The following is a 15,856-nucleotide window of genomic DNA, read 5'->3' as shown; positions in this document are numbered from 1 at the left end:
AACAGTGGTCAGTGACAGAAAAGAGATGCCCCAATAGGGGAAGAGGAGATCGTGGCAGCCCACGTTCCCCAGTGAGAGGTGGAGGGCCCTTTAAATGGTGACCAGTTGATTCTGTGAGTATGATGTGGGGATGAGAGGGGACAGAGCAGACACTGGTGAAGGAAGTGGGGATGACTTTAGAGGAAATGAAATCCCCAATTTCCCTCCCATTTAAGGGATCCATTTTGGAGGCAACAAACTTGACTAAGGAATGTCAAAAAGAAAACCTAACTCTGTTGCTATGCCTCAGTGGAATAGATGGAGCTCTGGAAGAAAACCAGGAATGGGGTTAGAGGTAGCACTGGCCCTGCTCAGCCTGTGCTCTCTGTCCCATTCTGCTCTGGGCAGCCCGCCTCCCCTCTGTGGGACAGTCATTCTTTGAAGGGTCACTGGGTCCCCTGGGGTAAATAAGAAATCTGCCACAGTTTTAGGCATGGTTTTGTTTTTTATCTCATCAATGTACATTTTAATCTAACAGTCTAAGAGCCTCACACCCATGCCCAAACCCGCTCCCCCTCTTTCCCACCCCTGCCCAACCAGCATCCATCTGCCCCAGGGGCAGAAAGTCATCAAGCACAATGGTAATTCAAGGAGGAGGTGGCACCTGTGCCTCTCCCAAGGAGAGTCCTCCCTGGAGAGTTCAGAGATCGAGAAGGTCCCGGTAAGGAGAGGTGGTGGGCTGAGTTTCATTGGAAGACAAGGCCTCCTGGGTCTCAGTCCCATTCAGAGTCTGTCTCCCTGGGCCTGTCCCCGCCAGTCAGAGCAGCAGAAGGGCAGAGATCCTCAGACAGGGGGACTTGTGGATAGAAAGAGACCTTCAGCCCAATTCGCACTCTGAGAGTGAACAAGGCTGTTGAAATCCCCTTTCACGCAGGCTGTGTAGATGCTCCTGGCTGTAGCTTCCCGACCCCTCTGTGATTCCAGGAGTGCGTGGAGGGGCTCTTGTGACCAGCATCCTGGGATGTATCACCCAGGAAGACAGAGGCCAGTGCTGCTACCTGCAGCCACAAGACTCCACGACCATGTCCTCATACTGCTTATAGACCACGTTGTTGGCGGAGTCAATGAAGAGGATGCTGATGGGACTCAGCCGCGTGGGCACACAGCAGGTGGGTGGCGTGGACTCAGGGTCCATGGAGTTCATCAGGGTCTGGATGACTGCATGGTTCGTGGGCTCCAGGTGGGAGCGCAGGGGGAACTCGCATAGCCCCTCGCAGTGGAAGGCCTCGTACTCCAGGGGCGCGATAATCCAGTCGTCCCAGCCCATGTCCTTGAAGTTGACATGCAGCGCCTTCCGACTGCAGCGGGCCTTGGGGTTCTTGCTGGGCCGCTTGCCCTGACGTGTGGCCAGTGGGGCCCGCCGCTTTCGCCGCTGGCTGAACAGGTACTCGTAGACGGTCTTATCATCTTGGCCAGAGCGGGCCTTAATCTCATTAAAGAACAGGTCCCGTTTCTTGGTGCGGCCAAACACCAGGAACAGGGCCTTCTCATGGACCTGCCGGGCAGCCCGGTCAAAGCCCAGGCCACGGAGGTCCACGGCCCGGCCCCGTTCCCAGGCCTCCAGCTCCAGGCACAGCTGGGCCGAGTTCTTAAAGTTTCGGAAGAGCTTCCAGATGTCGAACACCTCCCAGCCAGATCCATCCAGGCCTGGCATGGAACGCACATCCAGCAAGGCCGCCGGCTGTCGGCCGCTGGGGCAGCTGGACAGCTTCAGCTGGGCAGCTCGCCCACTGCCGGGGGCCACTGGCTTAGCTGTGTCCGAGGGCTTCTTCCGCAAGATCCGCAGCTCGGCCCCTAGTAGCCCATCCTTCTCCAGGGCGCTAATGTCAAACATGTACCTCTGCTTCCTGATCGCAGGACCTCGGTCATCTAGAGAGAACACCCATAAGTCATTCCCTACAACCTCACCAAGGGAGCTGGTCACCTTAAGGCCTCAGGGGAGGACCACAGCTCTTCTCCCCTCGAGAGAACGTTCTTTAACCTCTTCCCCACTCTGACAGAGGGCAAGACCCAAACCACTGGGAGCCTTTTTCAAAATAAGGGAGCTTCCTATACAGTCAACCAAGTAGGATTGTTGATCTGTAGATGTGGCTGTAGCTGATATGAGTGATTCTGGGTGTTTGTGTCAATGAGATGCATAGCAGAGGTCCATCAGCCTTAGAACTGCCTTCTACCCTGCCCCTCTCCCATCTGTTATCCAATATGATTTCTCTTTGGTAAGATAGGTGGAATGGGCATTATAATGACCCCTGTTTTTCCAGGGGAGGAACCTGAGGCTCAGAGAAGTTAGTAACTTGCTCATGGTCACCCATCTGGGAAAAAACAGAGCTGGAACTCCAGCCTAGAACTTTTTACACCCAATCCTGAGCTGCTTCTACTATACCATGCCTTAAAGAAGACCTTAGTGTTCTTGTTTTATGGATGAGGGGCAGAGAGGGGGAGTGACTTGCCTAAAGTCACACAGCAAGTTAACAAAAAAGCCTGTCTATAAGCCAATTTTCCTGGCTTCCCAGTCTAATGATTTTGTTGTGTATGTTTCTTACCCTGCTGGGTACGTGAATGTGTGTGTGAATGACAGTTGGTGTGTGTGTGTATGTATGGTTCAGTTCACATGTGAGTATGAAAAGTAATGCATATGTGAGTGACATGTTATATGCATGTATGATTGGACTTGTGTGAATATTTGAAGGGTATGTATGTATATGTGTCTATATATATGTAAGAAGATTCCTTGTATATATGTAAGGTGTGTGTGCACGTGTGTACGTATGTGTGTGACTCAGCATGTACGTATAAATATAAGGCTGTGTGTGTGTATAAGAAGCTCAATAGTATGTCCGAATCAGCATGCCTTCCTTCCTAAATACCGATTTGCCATTGGGAAACATTCATAATATTGCTCTAGAAGCTAATTAGGCCTTTAAACTCCCCATCTCCCCCCTCCAAGCTCCCTTAGAGCTGGGGGGCACAGGGACTTATTTTATGATTTCCCCAAGGGGTCACAGCTTGCTCTGGCTGGGCAGGCAGCCAGGCCACCTCCCCCAACCTCAGCCAGACCTGCTGCCTCTGTGCCTCCCCCCACTCTGTCATTCCCCCACTGGCCAGCTCTAATGAGGAGCCTCTTCCTCTCTCTGACCCTTCCCCCACCCTGCCAGCCAAAGTCCCAAGACTCCCAGAACCAGAACATATGAGCTGCCAGCAACTCTAGCAATCAGGTCCACCTTCCTCTTCACACTTATGGAGAAACTGAGGCCCTAAGAGGGGAAGGGACTTGCTGAGCTCACACAGCAAGTTGAGAGGAAAAGCCAAGACAGTGAGGTGGGGTGGGCAGAGGGAGAAGTGAAGGGAGCAGATCGTCTCCTGGCTTCATGATAAAAATGATGTGTGTTTAGGACAGGACAAAAAGTTTTCATATTTGAAGGGCTCTCAGAAATCACCCAATCCAACCTCCATAGGGTTGTACTGATGGGGAAACTGAGACCCCAAAGGGAGAAGGGGCTTTCCCAAGGTCACACGGTGAGTTAGACCCTAGGTCTGTTGTCCACCCTGCCCCACCTCGTATATCTAGAGGTTGTTCCAGAACTCCATTATGCCTCATTTACTGTTGTCACCTATCCTGTCCCCTCTGCCCCCCAGCCCAAAGGCAAAGTGGGAGAACCATGGGTATCTGAGATTAATTTCTCTCTCTGCCATCTGAGAAAACCTACAACCCTCTGCAGCCTGGAAAGTCTGGCCAATTCACATAAGCACAGAGCATGGCCTGGTAATCAAGAGTCTTAGAGGCTGGTCCCCAACTCTGCCACCAACAGGCAGGTCTTATCTCCTTCCCAGGCTTCAGTAACCCCCTCTGCACCTTGCAGGAATGGCACTTGGTGATCCCCAGGTGCCCTCCAGCTCTGACATGCCAACAGCCTGGGACCTGGAGTGTGTGAGGTAAGTCCCAGATACCACCCAGGCCAGATGCACACACCGTCTCCCACCAGTGCAGTGGCGGGGCTCTGAGAGCCCCCTCCATGCATGCAGATGCCCCTCCCTCTGAGCCGTGCCCCTGCCCCCCCCCGCCCCCTCACCTTGCCCTTTGTCAATAAAGCTGGTGATGGTGTTGGCCAGGCCAGCCTCCAACTTCACGCTGTTGTTGCCTCCCTTTCTGTCAGCCTCGGACAGCGTCCTGTACAGCGAGAGCATGTATTCGTGGGGCGTGATTGGGGGCGGGCGGAATGGCTCCTTGGGCTCTCGAGGGGACCCAGGCTCCCTGGCCTTCTTCAGCAGGAAGGGGCTGGGGACAGATCCTGTCTTTGGTGGTGTCTTACCCCCAAGAAGCTGTCCTTTTGGGGTCACAGTCCGCGTTGCAGCCTGCCTTGTCTGGGGAGGGTGTCCTGGCTTGGGTTCAGGGCCACCCGATCTGGGGGGCAGCTTTTTGGGTTCATCCTTCTTGGGCTGTGTCAGGGCTCCTGTCTGCCCGGTGCCCCCCTTTTCCCTGGCATTGGTGGCCCCCCCACCGTAGCTGTGACCCCCCGGCCTGAAGATGTTCTGGGCCAGAGGGGGCCTCTCCTTGGCTTCTGCTTTGGCCAATCCTGGCCTGGCCCCCTGGGGTCTCTGGCCCAAGTCAGGGGCACCCAACACAGTGCAGATGAATTCCAGGTCCAGCCAAGCCAGGTGCCAAAGCAAGAAAGTGAGGACTTTGGGGAGTCTCATCCTCTGGACAGCCGCTGAATGACACCAAAGAGAACAGTGGCAGCAGCGGAGTTGCCTCTGGTTTGGCAGGAAAAACCATGAAAAGAGTGGACCCTCAAAAGCAGCGGCAGCAGCAGTAGCAGCAGAAGGAAAGGCTTTCTCCTCAGTCTGAGGCTCTTGAAGTCTGCCGGGTGTGTGTCTGTATCCAGTCCCATAGTGGAAATGCTCTCGTATCCAGACGTGCACCGTCTCCAGTCAGCAGCTGAAAATAACTCGTTCTTGAAAGGAGAAAGCCGACCGCCCCCTTTCTCCTGCACAACTGACTGAGGGCTTGAAGGAGGCTTGTATAAGGCTGAGGGATTTTTCCAAGAAGGAAGAATGGCGTAATGCTGCCTGTGTGCTCCAGTTCTTTTTTTTTTTTTTTAAGTTTTGAATCCTTTCCAGTGAAAATACTTACACACACACACACACACACACACACACACACACACACACACATATGCCTGCAGGTGCTCAGAAAAATCTTTTACAAACCTGAACTCAGGAATTGGAAACGGAATTCCAACCCAAACCAATTTAATTACTCTCTGATGTCATGCTGTCTAAACTCATTTAAGTGCGATATATTTATGTGAAAAAAATCACCGCTGCCCTCTGAGGCCATGGCTCATGGGGGCTTTTGGCACACAGCCCCGAGGGGGGCTTCTAGGCTTGGGGGGGGGGGGGCCTCTCAGTCCCACGGAGCAGACTCTCGGGTCTTTACCTCCACGTCACGGGACAGCCCACCCCACCTTCCTGAGGAGAGATGCTGAGGAGTGAACTCAAGGATCTTAAGCCCCAGAAACATGAGGAGTGTGGGTTTTCAGTTAAGTCCTTGGGGTGTTTTTCAAGCAACCTTTGCGTCTAGTCTGGGACCTGATTTGTTGTTGGGGGGTGGGCAGTACAGATGGCAGCATTTACTCACAGTTTCTTTTATTTTATTAAACTTGTGGTGACCCAGAGACAGAAAAGTATCAGTACCCACTACACCCCTCCCCCCAGATGCCGTTGACTGAGCTCAGATTGTTACTTCAGGCTTTGGGGGCGCTGCCACCCTGAGCCCACTCCTTAGATGGAGGCAGATCCAGAGTGTACCTCACTGCCACCCCAGCAAAGACAAACTCAGTTTTGTTGGGAGGGACTGGCTGAGTCCAGAGGTGGCAGCCCCTGCCTGGGGCAGCAGCGGCCCCTTCAGGAGGCTGGAAAAATGATTTCCCACACAGTGCTTTTCTGGTAGTTCTGGAAGAAGTCTCAATTCCAGCTGGACTCGTGGGGGAAAACTGTTCCCTTTACCTGGAATACCCTCCTTTCACTCCCACAACGGGAGGTAGTCCTCCTCATCCCGAGAGCTTCAGCTGAAAATTTACCTCCTCCTTCCCTGGTTAAGAATCCGCCTGCCAATCCAGGGGGCAGGGGTTAGAGCCCTCGTCCGGGAAGATCCCACATGCCGCGGAGTAACTAAGCCTGTGCACTACAGCTACTGAGACTGCGCTCTGGAGCCCGCGAGCCACAACTACTGAACCCCACGTGCCTAGAGCCCGTGCTCTGCAACAAGAGAAGCCACCGCAAGGAGAAGCCCACGCACCGCAACAGAGAGTAGCCCCGCTCGCCGCAACTTGAGAAAGCCCACATGCAGCAACGAAGTCCCAAAGCAGTCAAAAAAAAAAGTTTCACCTCCTCCAGGAAGCCTTCCCAGATCCCCACACAGAGCCAATTACCCCTTCTTGAACGTTTTGCTACAACACTTGTCACACTGTGAGAGGTATAGCAGCAGTAGAAGCAGTCAGGTAGGCTTCCTTCTTAATCCGAGATTCTTTGAGCCTGCCCGATAGAGATCTGTTCCTACTCTAAGGTCACCAGATTGGTTTCCCAGCACAACCTGGCACAGAGTAGAAGCTCAGTAAGCATTTGATGAATGAAAGAAGATGAAACTCACAGCCCGGTTGTCCAGGTGCTCGACCAGCCTTTTCATGGTGATACGTCCAGATCCTTGCTGATCTTCAGAGCACAGCTGCATAGCTTGGCCATTTCAAGCTTCATCTGGTGCCCCTAGGTCAGAAACCCCAGGACAGCTCCACCTTCCCATCTCAAAGGATCAATACACTACCAGACACTGTTCAGGGGGAGCTTTAAGGAAGAGCTGAATTCCTAACTCTCCCTCCGGTTGCCCAGATTCACAACACTTGGCTTCCCTTTTGACTTGTCCACTTAAGCAGTCATCTCTGGGGTTCCTTCATCCTCTCCATCCCCACTGCCTCACTGTCTCAGTCCTCCTCATGGCCTGTCCTAATATAATTCCCTTATAACTGGCTTCTAGGCCTCCCGGATCTCTTTGTTCCAATCCTCCCTCTCTCTAAAACCTGCCCATTGAAAAGTGCCAACTCATGTGCCCTCTCCTCCATGAAGCCTTCCCTCATTCACCAGAAAATACACACTCCTGATTTGCCATCACACATTTTCTGTGCCCCTTTCCATTTTGGCAGCTCCAAGATTATCCAGTTCTGCCTCTGCCTCCCTGTCTCCGACACAGTTCATTTCTTCTACTCTGTGTACTTTTTTCATATTTAAAAAATCATAACGTAATTCCTTATAGCAGTAATAATTTATTTACATACCTGTCTCCCCCATGAGATTATGACTAGACGGCACCATATTTATCTTTCAATTATTCCCAGGGCTGGGCACAGGGCCCAGCACATAGCAGGTTCTCAGTGTGTCGTATGGATGAATGAATCTCTAACCGGCCCTTATATACAAAAGCCATCATTTTCTACTTTAAGGTATAGTTACTTACAGACATATCGTGCCTTCCCTGCTGGACTCTGAGTTCCTGAAAGGAAGGGATTCTTGTCTTGCCACGAATTAGGTATTTTGTAAGCCTGAGTGAGTGAATAAATGAAGGGATGAATAAATCAAAAACATCGGGAATTCTCTGGCGGTCCAGTGGTTAAGACTCCACGCTCTCACTGCCAGGGGCCCGGGTTCAATCCCTGGTCAGGGGAACTAAAATCCCACAAGCCGCGTGGCCAAAATAAACAAACAAACAAATGAACAAAAATAAATCAAACAATCAAGATGCCCTTGAACATGGTTTTATAAAGAGTAAGGGCTCTTGGAGACAAAAAGGCCTGGTTTTGAATTCTAGTTCTGCTATATGGTTTAGTATATTATATTATCTTTGGAAGCCTCTAAACCTTTTTGTAACTCTGAACAGGAATCATGACAGTACCTACCTCACAGGGTGTTTGTGGGGATTCAATTAAATAAATTATAAAAAGTGATTAGCCTGGGCTTCCCTGGTGGCACAGTGGTTAAGAATCCGCCTACCAATGCAGGGGACATGGGTTCGAGTCATGGTCCGGGAAGATCCCACGTGCCACAGAGCAACTAAGCCCGTGTGCCGCAACTACTGAGCCTGCATGCTGCAACTACTGAGCCCGCATTCTACCACTACTGAAGCCTGCGCACCTAGAGCCTGTGCTCTGCAACAAGAGAAGCCATCACAATGAGAAGCCCGCGCACTGCAGTGAAAAGTAGCCCCCTCTTGCTGCAACTAGAGAAAGCCTGCACACAGCAACAAAGACCCAATGCAGCCAAAAATAAATAAATAAAATAAATAAATTCATTAAAAAAATAAGTGATTAGCCTGGTACCCAGCAAATAATAATAGCTGCTATTTATTGAGCATATACTGGAGTAAACTAGACTCTGGCCTTTGTATCGCACTGCATTTTTATCTTATTTATCTTCACAAGAACCCTATGATGTAGATACTCTCAGTACCCTGATTTTGCAGATGAAGAAACTGAAGTTCAGAAAGGTTAAATTACTTTTTAAGCCTAATTCCCTCTCTGACACATTTTATACCAAAGAATCCTAACCTAGCTTCTAGAAACACGAAAAGTGAAAGGGTGGTAGGGGGCAATTATGGTATTCTTGGCTTTTAGTCAAGGTCTCATCCAATGGGCTGGGACTTTGGGAACATGGAGGAGTCTCTGAGCAGGGCTATTATTTGAGGACCAGGGAACTCCAGAAATGGGGTGGGAGTCGGGGAAGGGGACTCTGGGCCTGCTTAGAAGGCCCTCTCCAGGGAGCCCAGGGGACTGGCCTGGCTCTCACTATAAAGGTGACTAATCACTTCGGTCCCCTCTGGTAATTGCAACCAGATGCTGCCGCTGGCAGCACTTCAGTCCCAACATGTTTAATTACTGGGATGGAGAGTCCTTCGCCCACCGCCCCCCCCATGTCCCCCTACCTCCCCCTCTCCTGTCAGCAATATTAATGTCAAACTCGAGGTAGAAGATGGGAGTCTTGGGAAGCCACTGGCATGCAAACAACCTTTACAGTCCTTTCTACCGTGTAGAGCCTTTAACTTTTTTACATGTTTCCCTATCTATCTCACAGGCACTCCACAAAACATCCTCTTAAAGTTGGCAGGCCAGCGTATTTTTTATACCCATTTCACAGATGAGCAGTTAACTGAATCAGCAGCAGCAGCAGCGGCAGCAACATCATTTTTCAAGCACTTAGCAATTTTCAAAGTGGCTTCACATTCTTTATGCTATCTGAATCTCCTAATTCTCGGAGTCAGTTCAGCATGGGTTAGAGCTGGCTAAGAGTATGGGTTCCAGGATCAAACAACTTGGTTTGTGTCCTGGCTCTGCCACTAACCAATTGGGTGACGTTGGGTATTCATTCATTTATGTACTTAATTATCCATCAACTATACACTGGGTGTCTACCATGTGTTACATCCTGGGCCTAAGCACTGTATCTAACAGTGGACTACCAAGTCTGTGCTCACATTCTGGTGAAAAAGACAGACAAACAAGCAAACAAATGTATAATTTCAGAGAATTCTAAGTGTGTGAAGAAAAATTAAGCAGGGTCAAAGGGATGTCTATTTTAGATAGGAATGTCTCTTTGAGGGGGTGATGTTTGAGCAGAGATCTAGATGTAGTGAGGGAATGAACTGTTCAAAGGTCTGGGAGAAGATCATTCCTGGTGGAGGGAACAGCAAATGCAAAGGCCCTGTGGCATGAATGTGCTTGGCATATCTGAGGAACCGGGAGAAGCTGGTGTGACTGAAACAGAGTGAGCATGGGGGAGGTGATAGATGAGGTCAGATCATGCCAGGACCACATTGAGAATGGCCTTGGAAACCAGAGAAAGGAAGTTGGATTTTATGTTTAGTGCAGTGAGAATTTTAGTGCAGAGTTTTAAGCAGGAGATTTGTCTAACATAATGATTAAGAGCTGGACTACCTGCCTTTAAGTCCTGGCTCCCTAATTTACCTGCTGTGTAATCTCAGGCCAATTATTTAAACTTTCTGTGCCTCAGTTTCCTCATATACAAAGTGAGGTTAATAATAATATACCTGCCTCAAAGTTGTTACAAATTTTTGTCGTAAGTTCTTAAAACAGTGTCTTATGCAAAGTAAGCTCTACATAAATGTTACCTATTACTGATATCTTTAAAAAAAAAATCACTTCTCTGAACCTGTTTCTTTACCTGTAAAATTAGAATAAAAATATCTCCTTCACAGACTGCTTATAAGAACTAAATGTATTTACATATGTAGAGCACCTTTCTTTCAGTAACTATCATATAGTAGGTACTCCATAAATTATGGTTAAAAAAAAAAAGTCAATTGTTAATATTGTTCTTGTTCACAAATGAGGAAATTGAGTCTCAGAGGAGTTAAGTGATTGACACAAGGCCACGCAACCAGAAATGATCACGGTAGGACTCAACCCAAACTCATGACTCTGAATCCAGTGCTCTTCCCCACAGCAAGGAAGGATTGATCTTTCCTGGCATCACCTTATATGAAAGGGATTGCCTGGGAGGAGGGCCTGCAGCCCCTGGACCTCCATCTGTGCTTTTTATAATCTGTGGGGCATGGGCCATCCCCATCCAGGGAGCCCAGAGCACCCCAGCAGGAGCAGAGCCGCCTAATCCTCCCCCACATCCCCATCATCATTCCGGTTTGTGTTGTTTTAAACGTCCCAGGAGCTGCCACTCCTCTGGGATCTTCTCCACCAAGCTCTCAATGGTTCCCCCAGCTGAGCTCCTCGGGAACTGCACCTTGTCAGAGCATGTGGGCGCTCCAGTGAGGTCGGTCCATCCCACTCCCTGCAGATACTATAATCTGGAAACTGCATGTGGGTGTATGTGTGTTTTTGCCTGTTGCAGGTGTGGTGCACAAACAAAGCAACCACACATTTTCACTTTTATTCTTTACTTAAAGTATTTTTATTTTAAAACTTCTTAATATTTAAAAAATGTTTTTTAAAAATTTAAAAAGTAATGTGTATTAGAAAGAAAGGTAATACAAATTCATGATGAAAAAAGTTCAGACAGTACAAGAGAATATACAGGAAGTCCCCCTCCCACTCCAGACCCCCAGTTTTCCAGACCGTCTCAGAAACAACCATTTCTATCCATCTCCTGGATGACTTTCTATGCAATATAAGCTTTGACAAAAACCTTTTTATTTAAGTATGATTTCTATACTGAATATATTTAAATTACAAACTTAAATAATTTTCATTGTAAAAAAAATAGAAGTGAAACAATACCAAAAGGTGTTAAATTAAAAGAAGCCACTCCCCAATCTCTCCGCCTAGAGGTAACCACTGTTAATAGTTAGGGACCTGGAAACCTTATTGTCATTCTTGAGCTCAGAAACCTCAGATTCTTGCTGGACTCCTTCCACTCCTCCCTCCATTCATCTACTTTATCTCCCACTTTGCACGTAAAAACTCTAAGAGGTAAGTATTATTATCCCCATTTGCAGCGGAGGAATTTGAGGCTCAGAGAGGGGAGGCGAGGCGGGTTGCTCAAAACACAAGGCAGAGCCAGGAGTTCAAACTCAGGTGAGTGTGTCTGCCTCCAAGCCCGACGTTCTTCCTGCCATGTTTCTCCACCTGGTTCCTGTCCAGATTCTTAGAGTTTAGTTTCTGTGTCACCTGAGGCAGCAGATAGAGTCTCAGGTTAGAATATAATTAAGGGCTCATCTTTTTTTTAATTTTTTTTATTTATTTTTTTTTTTGGCCACACCTCATGGTATGCAGGATCTCAGTTCCTCCACCAGGGACCAAATCTGTGCCCCCTGTAGTGGAAGCCTGGAGTCTTAACCACTGGACCACCAGGGAAGTCTAAGGGCTCATTTTTTGAGGAAAGAGAGGACCCAGTCCTATGGGAGCTGTCCCTATACATCTTTTTACTGCCCAAGCCCTGAATGGTGGTGAGCAAATGGCACCCACTTCAAAGAAATGTCAAGCTTGGGTGAGTGGGTATTTAGAGCTTGACTTGGTCAGTGGGAAGGGGCAAGGACTGGAAAGAGACCTGCCCACTGAGACAGGGTCAGCGCCACGGGAGGAATACCCAGCTGATGGAGGGGATTGTATTATTATCTAATTATAAATCCAGGGAGACTCATATGATACAACCAAGTGGCAGAATCAGCCAGAGGAGTGCCCAGAGGAAATCCCCGGCAATCCCCAAACATCCATGCTTTTGCACATCACTGTTCCAAGAACACTGCTTGGAATGCCCTTCCTGCCTTTGTCTGCTCAGCAGATTAATCCTTCATAATTAGGTTATATTGTCACCACCTCTATAAAGCCAGCCACTCTCTCTTTACAGAATTTACCACCCTGTAAATGTGTGAAATATACATTACTCACCTGCCTCTACTTAAGTCTGTGGACTGAGGCTCTAGGCAGGGTCCACGTGTTATTGTTCTTTGGGTCTCTCCCAGTGTCTAGCACAGGATTTGACACATAGTAGGTTCTTAATCAATATTTGTTTAATGATAAATAAATGGACTCTGATGGAAAGCAGCGAGTGGTTCACAATCTATTACAAGATGCTATATTCTTTTGGTGCCTCGAGCTCTGCTTCTGGCAGTTAGCTTGCAGTGAGAAAGAGGGGAATGATTGAGGGTTATTTTTTTTTCCTCAATTTTTCCCCTGTCATCCTCAGCTCACTTTGGTCACTCAGAGTGCTGACATGGAGAGGAAGATGGAGAAAGGGGTGGGAAAAGTCTTCTTTGAATTCGTGTCGTAGCTGGCTTTGTGTTTTCTGGGTTTGGCAGATGCTTTTAGCTGTTTCTGTCCATCAACAAAACATCATGGAGGGCTCTTATGGGCTCTTCAGGGATTCCCTGCTGGAGCCCTCTCCTGCACTCCTCTTAGCAAAGGCATCTCTATTGCCAATGGTCATTTGTCTTCTCACTTCTGGAGTCCCTTTACCCCTCTAGGAGGCCCTACCAAACAGGACACAGGATAGGCCTATGCAGCTCTCCTTCTTTTACTTAGTCCCCATCCAGCCTACAGAAAACATTCCCTGACAAATTCTGGGAGAGCAGGACAACCCCAACACAGCAGCACTCTCCTGGGTCTGCCACCAAATCAGTTAGCAGGCTTGTCTCTTGTTGATAGATTTCCTGGGCAGGAGGTAGATCCGGTCATTATGCTCCCCAACTGCAATGGGGTTGGATGTGGTACCTCCAACCCTCCTGGAACTCCCCTCTTCCGATCACTTGGTTGGAGCAGTTACATCTTCCCTGAGAAGGGTGGGGACTCACAGCCAGAAATATCTCCACACAAATTTTCTATCCTCCATTCTCTTGACACCATAAAGGATTTAAGAACGTTAAAACAGATTTTAAGCTATTAGAAAAATATATATAGAGAGAGATATATATATGGGTTTTTAGCCCATCACTTTGAAATTTCACATATGTAAGTTTAAAAATAAAGAAAGTCAGTCAGTCCAGGCAGCCTCTTGGTATGGGGCAAGGGGAATATCTATAAATAATGAGCAAGCCTGGGGTGCGGGATCCACTTTACAGTCCTGAAAAAGGGTTGAGATAAAAAGCATGTTCCCAGAGATGGAATTTAGGGCATAAAGAAAGAGCTCCAGTTCACTTGGAGGGGACTAGGGTTGGTTTTCTTTCAACTGATTCGTTGTCTCTCCCTCCAATCCAGCCTCCTTTGAGGCCTTCTCCCCACTCTAGTTCATCAGACAGGTTTGAACATGGCTAGACTCTAACTGTGGCTGGATTAAGTCTTTCCCTACAGGGCTCTTGGGCCCCAAGCAATTCAAGTGCTGTACATGAGCACCTTTTTTTTTTGTCCCAAACATTCCTGGCACTTCATAGGATGTTTGAAGGCTGATGTACTCTCAAAGCCTACAGAATCTCTAGGGGGCATGCTACCCACTCTCACACATCAGCTAACTCCACTTTCTTCTCTGGCCCAGACAAAATACCCAGTTGTACTATTTTATTATGTTTTAATACAATTTCCAACTTGCTGTTAATACATTGTATTATTATCCAATACTAGCACATAACAAATATTCCATAAATGTTTGTTGGATGAATGAGTAAATGAATAAGGGAATGAATGAACGAATTCCCTTTTACAAAAATCAAAGATTACTGTTTGTTTTAATTCTCTTTGCTTATTCTTCATGGTCTTAAAGTGTATTATGTAGTTTGTTGATAGATTTTATGTCATTAACCTTTGTAATACTGAGGCTGACTCCATTCGTTCATTTCATGGATGCTTATTTAGCACCTACCCTGTGTCAGGCTCTGTGTTAAATGCTAAGAATAAGTCAGAGATAGCCTCCTATTCTCATGAAGCCTAAATTTTCAAGGGGGAGAAAGATAATAGGTAAACCAAAATAAGTAAGTAAAAAGTACTATGAAAAGAGTACTGCAATAGAAAATGATAGGGTATTACTTTACATAACATGATCAGGGAAGACCTAGCTGAGGAAGTACCATTTAAGTTGAGACCTGAAGGAGGGGAAGTTGTCAGGTAATCCAAGAGTTTGGGGTAAACTGGTTTTGGAGATGGCAAAGTATGCCATCTCCCTGAGGTTGCAGATGCCCTGAGGTTGGTGTAACATTCCAAATACTGTAGTGAACATTCTTGCACACAACCTGTTGGGAGAATATTTCCCTGGGGTAGACTCCCACACAACTGAGTCTTTGCATCCTTTTGTCTGTCCAATGTCTGGGATGTTTCTTCTTCCCTCTCAGCATAGTTTGCCTTTAAGAATCACTGTCCTCCCCCCACCCCTCACTTACTTTCTCTTTTTCTCAGTAACTATTAAGAACTTGTTTTGTTCTTATAGGAGAAAAATACAAAGATACTCTTATCAAAGTGTTCTTTTCTCAGGTTCCCTTTGGCTGTGAATTGCCTGTTTCACTCCTGCTATCCATTCATACATCCATCTATTCACTCAGCACTTACTTAGCTCCTATTTTGTACTAAGCCTTGTGCTGGGTGCTAGAGATACACAATCTTATACAGTGTTTCTCAAAATATGTTCCCAACGCATCGGGAATCACCCAAGGTATTTGCTTGAATGCAGAGTCCCGGGCTCCACGCCTGGTTTACTGACTCTCTAGTGGGGGAATCCGAGAGTCTGCACTTTAAGAAGTTCTCCAGTTTTGTTTTTTTTTAAATCCCAACTAAAACTTTAGACCCACTGAGTGGAGAAGAGAGGCAGGTGAATGAAAGTGCATTGATAATTTATGCACAAAACGCTATGGAAAAAACGCCTCTAGAGTCCTCTAGAGAAAATCAGGTTCACGCATAAAATTGGACAAACTGCGGTTCTCTGGACGGATGCAGGACATTCAGGCAAAGAAAACACCCTGTTCAAAGCCATATGTGTTCAAATGACACTGAATAACTACGCTGTGAGTGTTGTGTTGCCTGGAGCCGTTTGGGGCTTCGGGGGTCTGAAGACAAAGTTGTATCCCGACGAAGCGCCCTTGTTAATTGTACTCGGGTTTGTAGGTGGAACAGTGCGCAGGCGCACCTAGAACCAGGTGACCACACACATGCGCAATGTGTAATCCCGAAGCCAAAAGGGGTATGATTGAGAGCAAGTTTTTTTCTGTTACTAAAACTTCCCTTACTCGAATCCAGCAAGCCTGGCTGTCCCCATTTCTGGCGAGGGAATCTTAATATCTCTTAATATTAACCCGTTTTTCCTTCTGGGCCACACTTTTAAGTCGGCTGCCAGTACTCAACATGGCGGAGGCCCCTAGGTGGCGCAGTCCGTCCTTAGGCGT

At 47.7% G+C, this 15,856-nt stretch overlaps 1 protein-coding gene across 1 annotated transcript; it reads right to left on the bottom strand.

The window, feature by feature from the left end:
* Positions 1–464: 464 nt before the first annotated feature.
* Positions 465–8,022, bottom strand: GDF5 (growth differentiation factor 5). Its single transcript, XM_029221454.1, has 3 exons — positions 7,986–8,022; positions 4,110–4,975; positions 465–1,908 (listed from the first exon to the last, which is right to left on the bottom strand). The coding sequence occupies exons 2-3, from the start codon at positions 4,732–4,734 to the stop codon at positions 1,034–1,036; spliced, it is 1,500 nt and encodes a 499-aa protein (XP_029077287.1). The 5' UTR covers positions 4,735–4,975; positions 7,986–8,022; the 3' UTR covers positions 465–1,033.
* Between the last annotated feature and the right edge of the window lie 7,834 nt (positions 8,023–15,856).

Source organism: Monodon monoceros, unplaced genomic scaffold, assembly GCF_005190385.1.
Source record: "Monodon monoceros isolate NGI ecotype Baffin Bay Population unplaced genomic scaffold, NGI_Narwhal_1 Super_Scaffold_13, whole genome shotgun sequence".
NCBI classification, from domain to species: Eukaryota; Metazoa; Chordata; class Mammalia; order Artiodactyla; family Monodontidae; genus Monodon; species Monodon monoceros.
This window is presented reverse-complemented; position numbering and strand designations above follow the sequence as displayed.

Coding starts and splice junctions, on each gene's coding strand:
- GDF5 (XM_029221454.1), bottom strand. CDS start 4,734: ATGAGACTCCCCAAAGTCCTCACTTTCTTGCTTTGGCACCTGGCTTGG. Junction 1,909..4,109: donor CTTTATTGACAAAGGGCAAG/GTGAGGGGGCGG, acceptor TGTTCTCTCTAG/ATGACCGAGGTCCTGCGATC.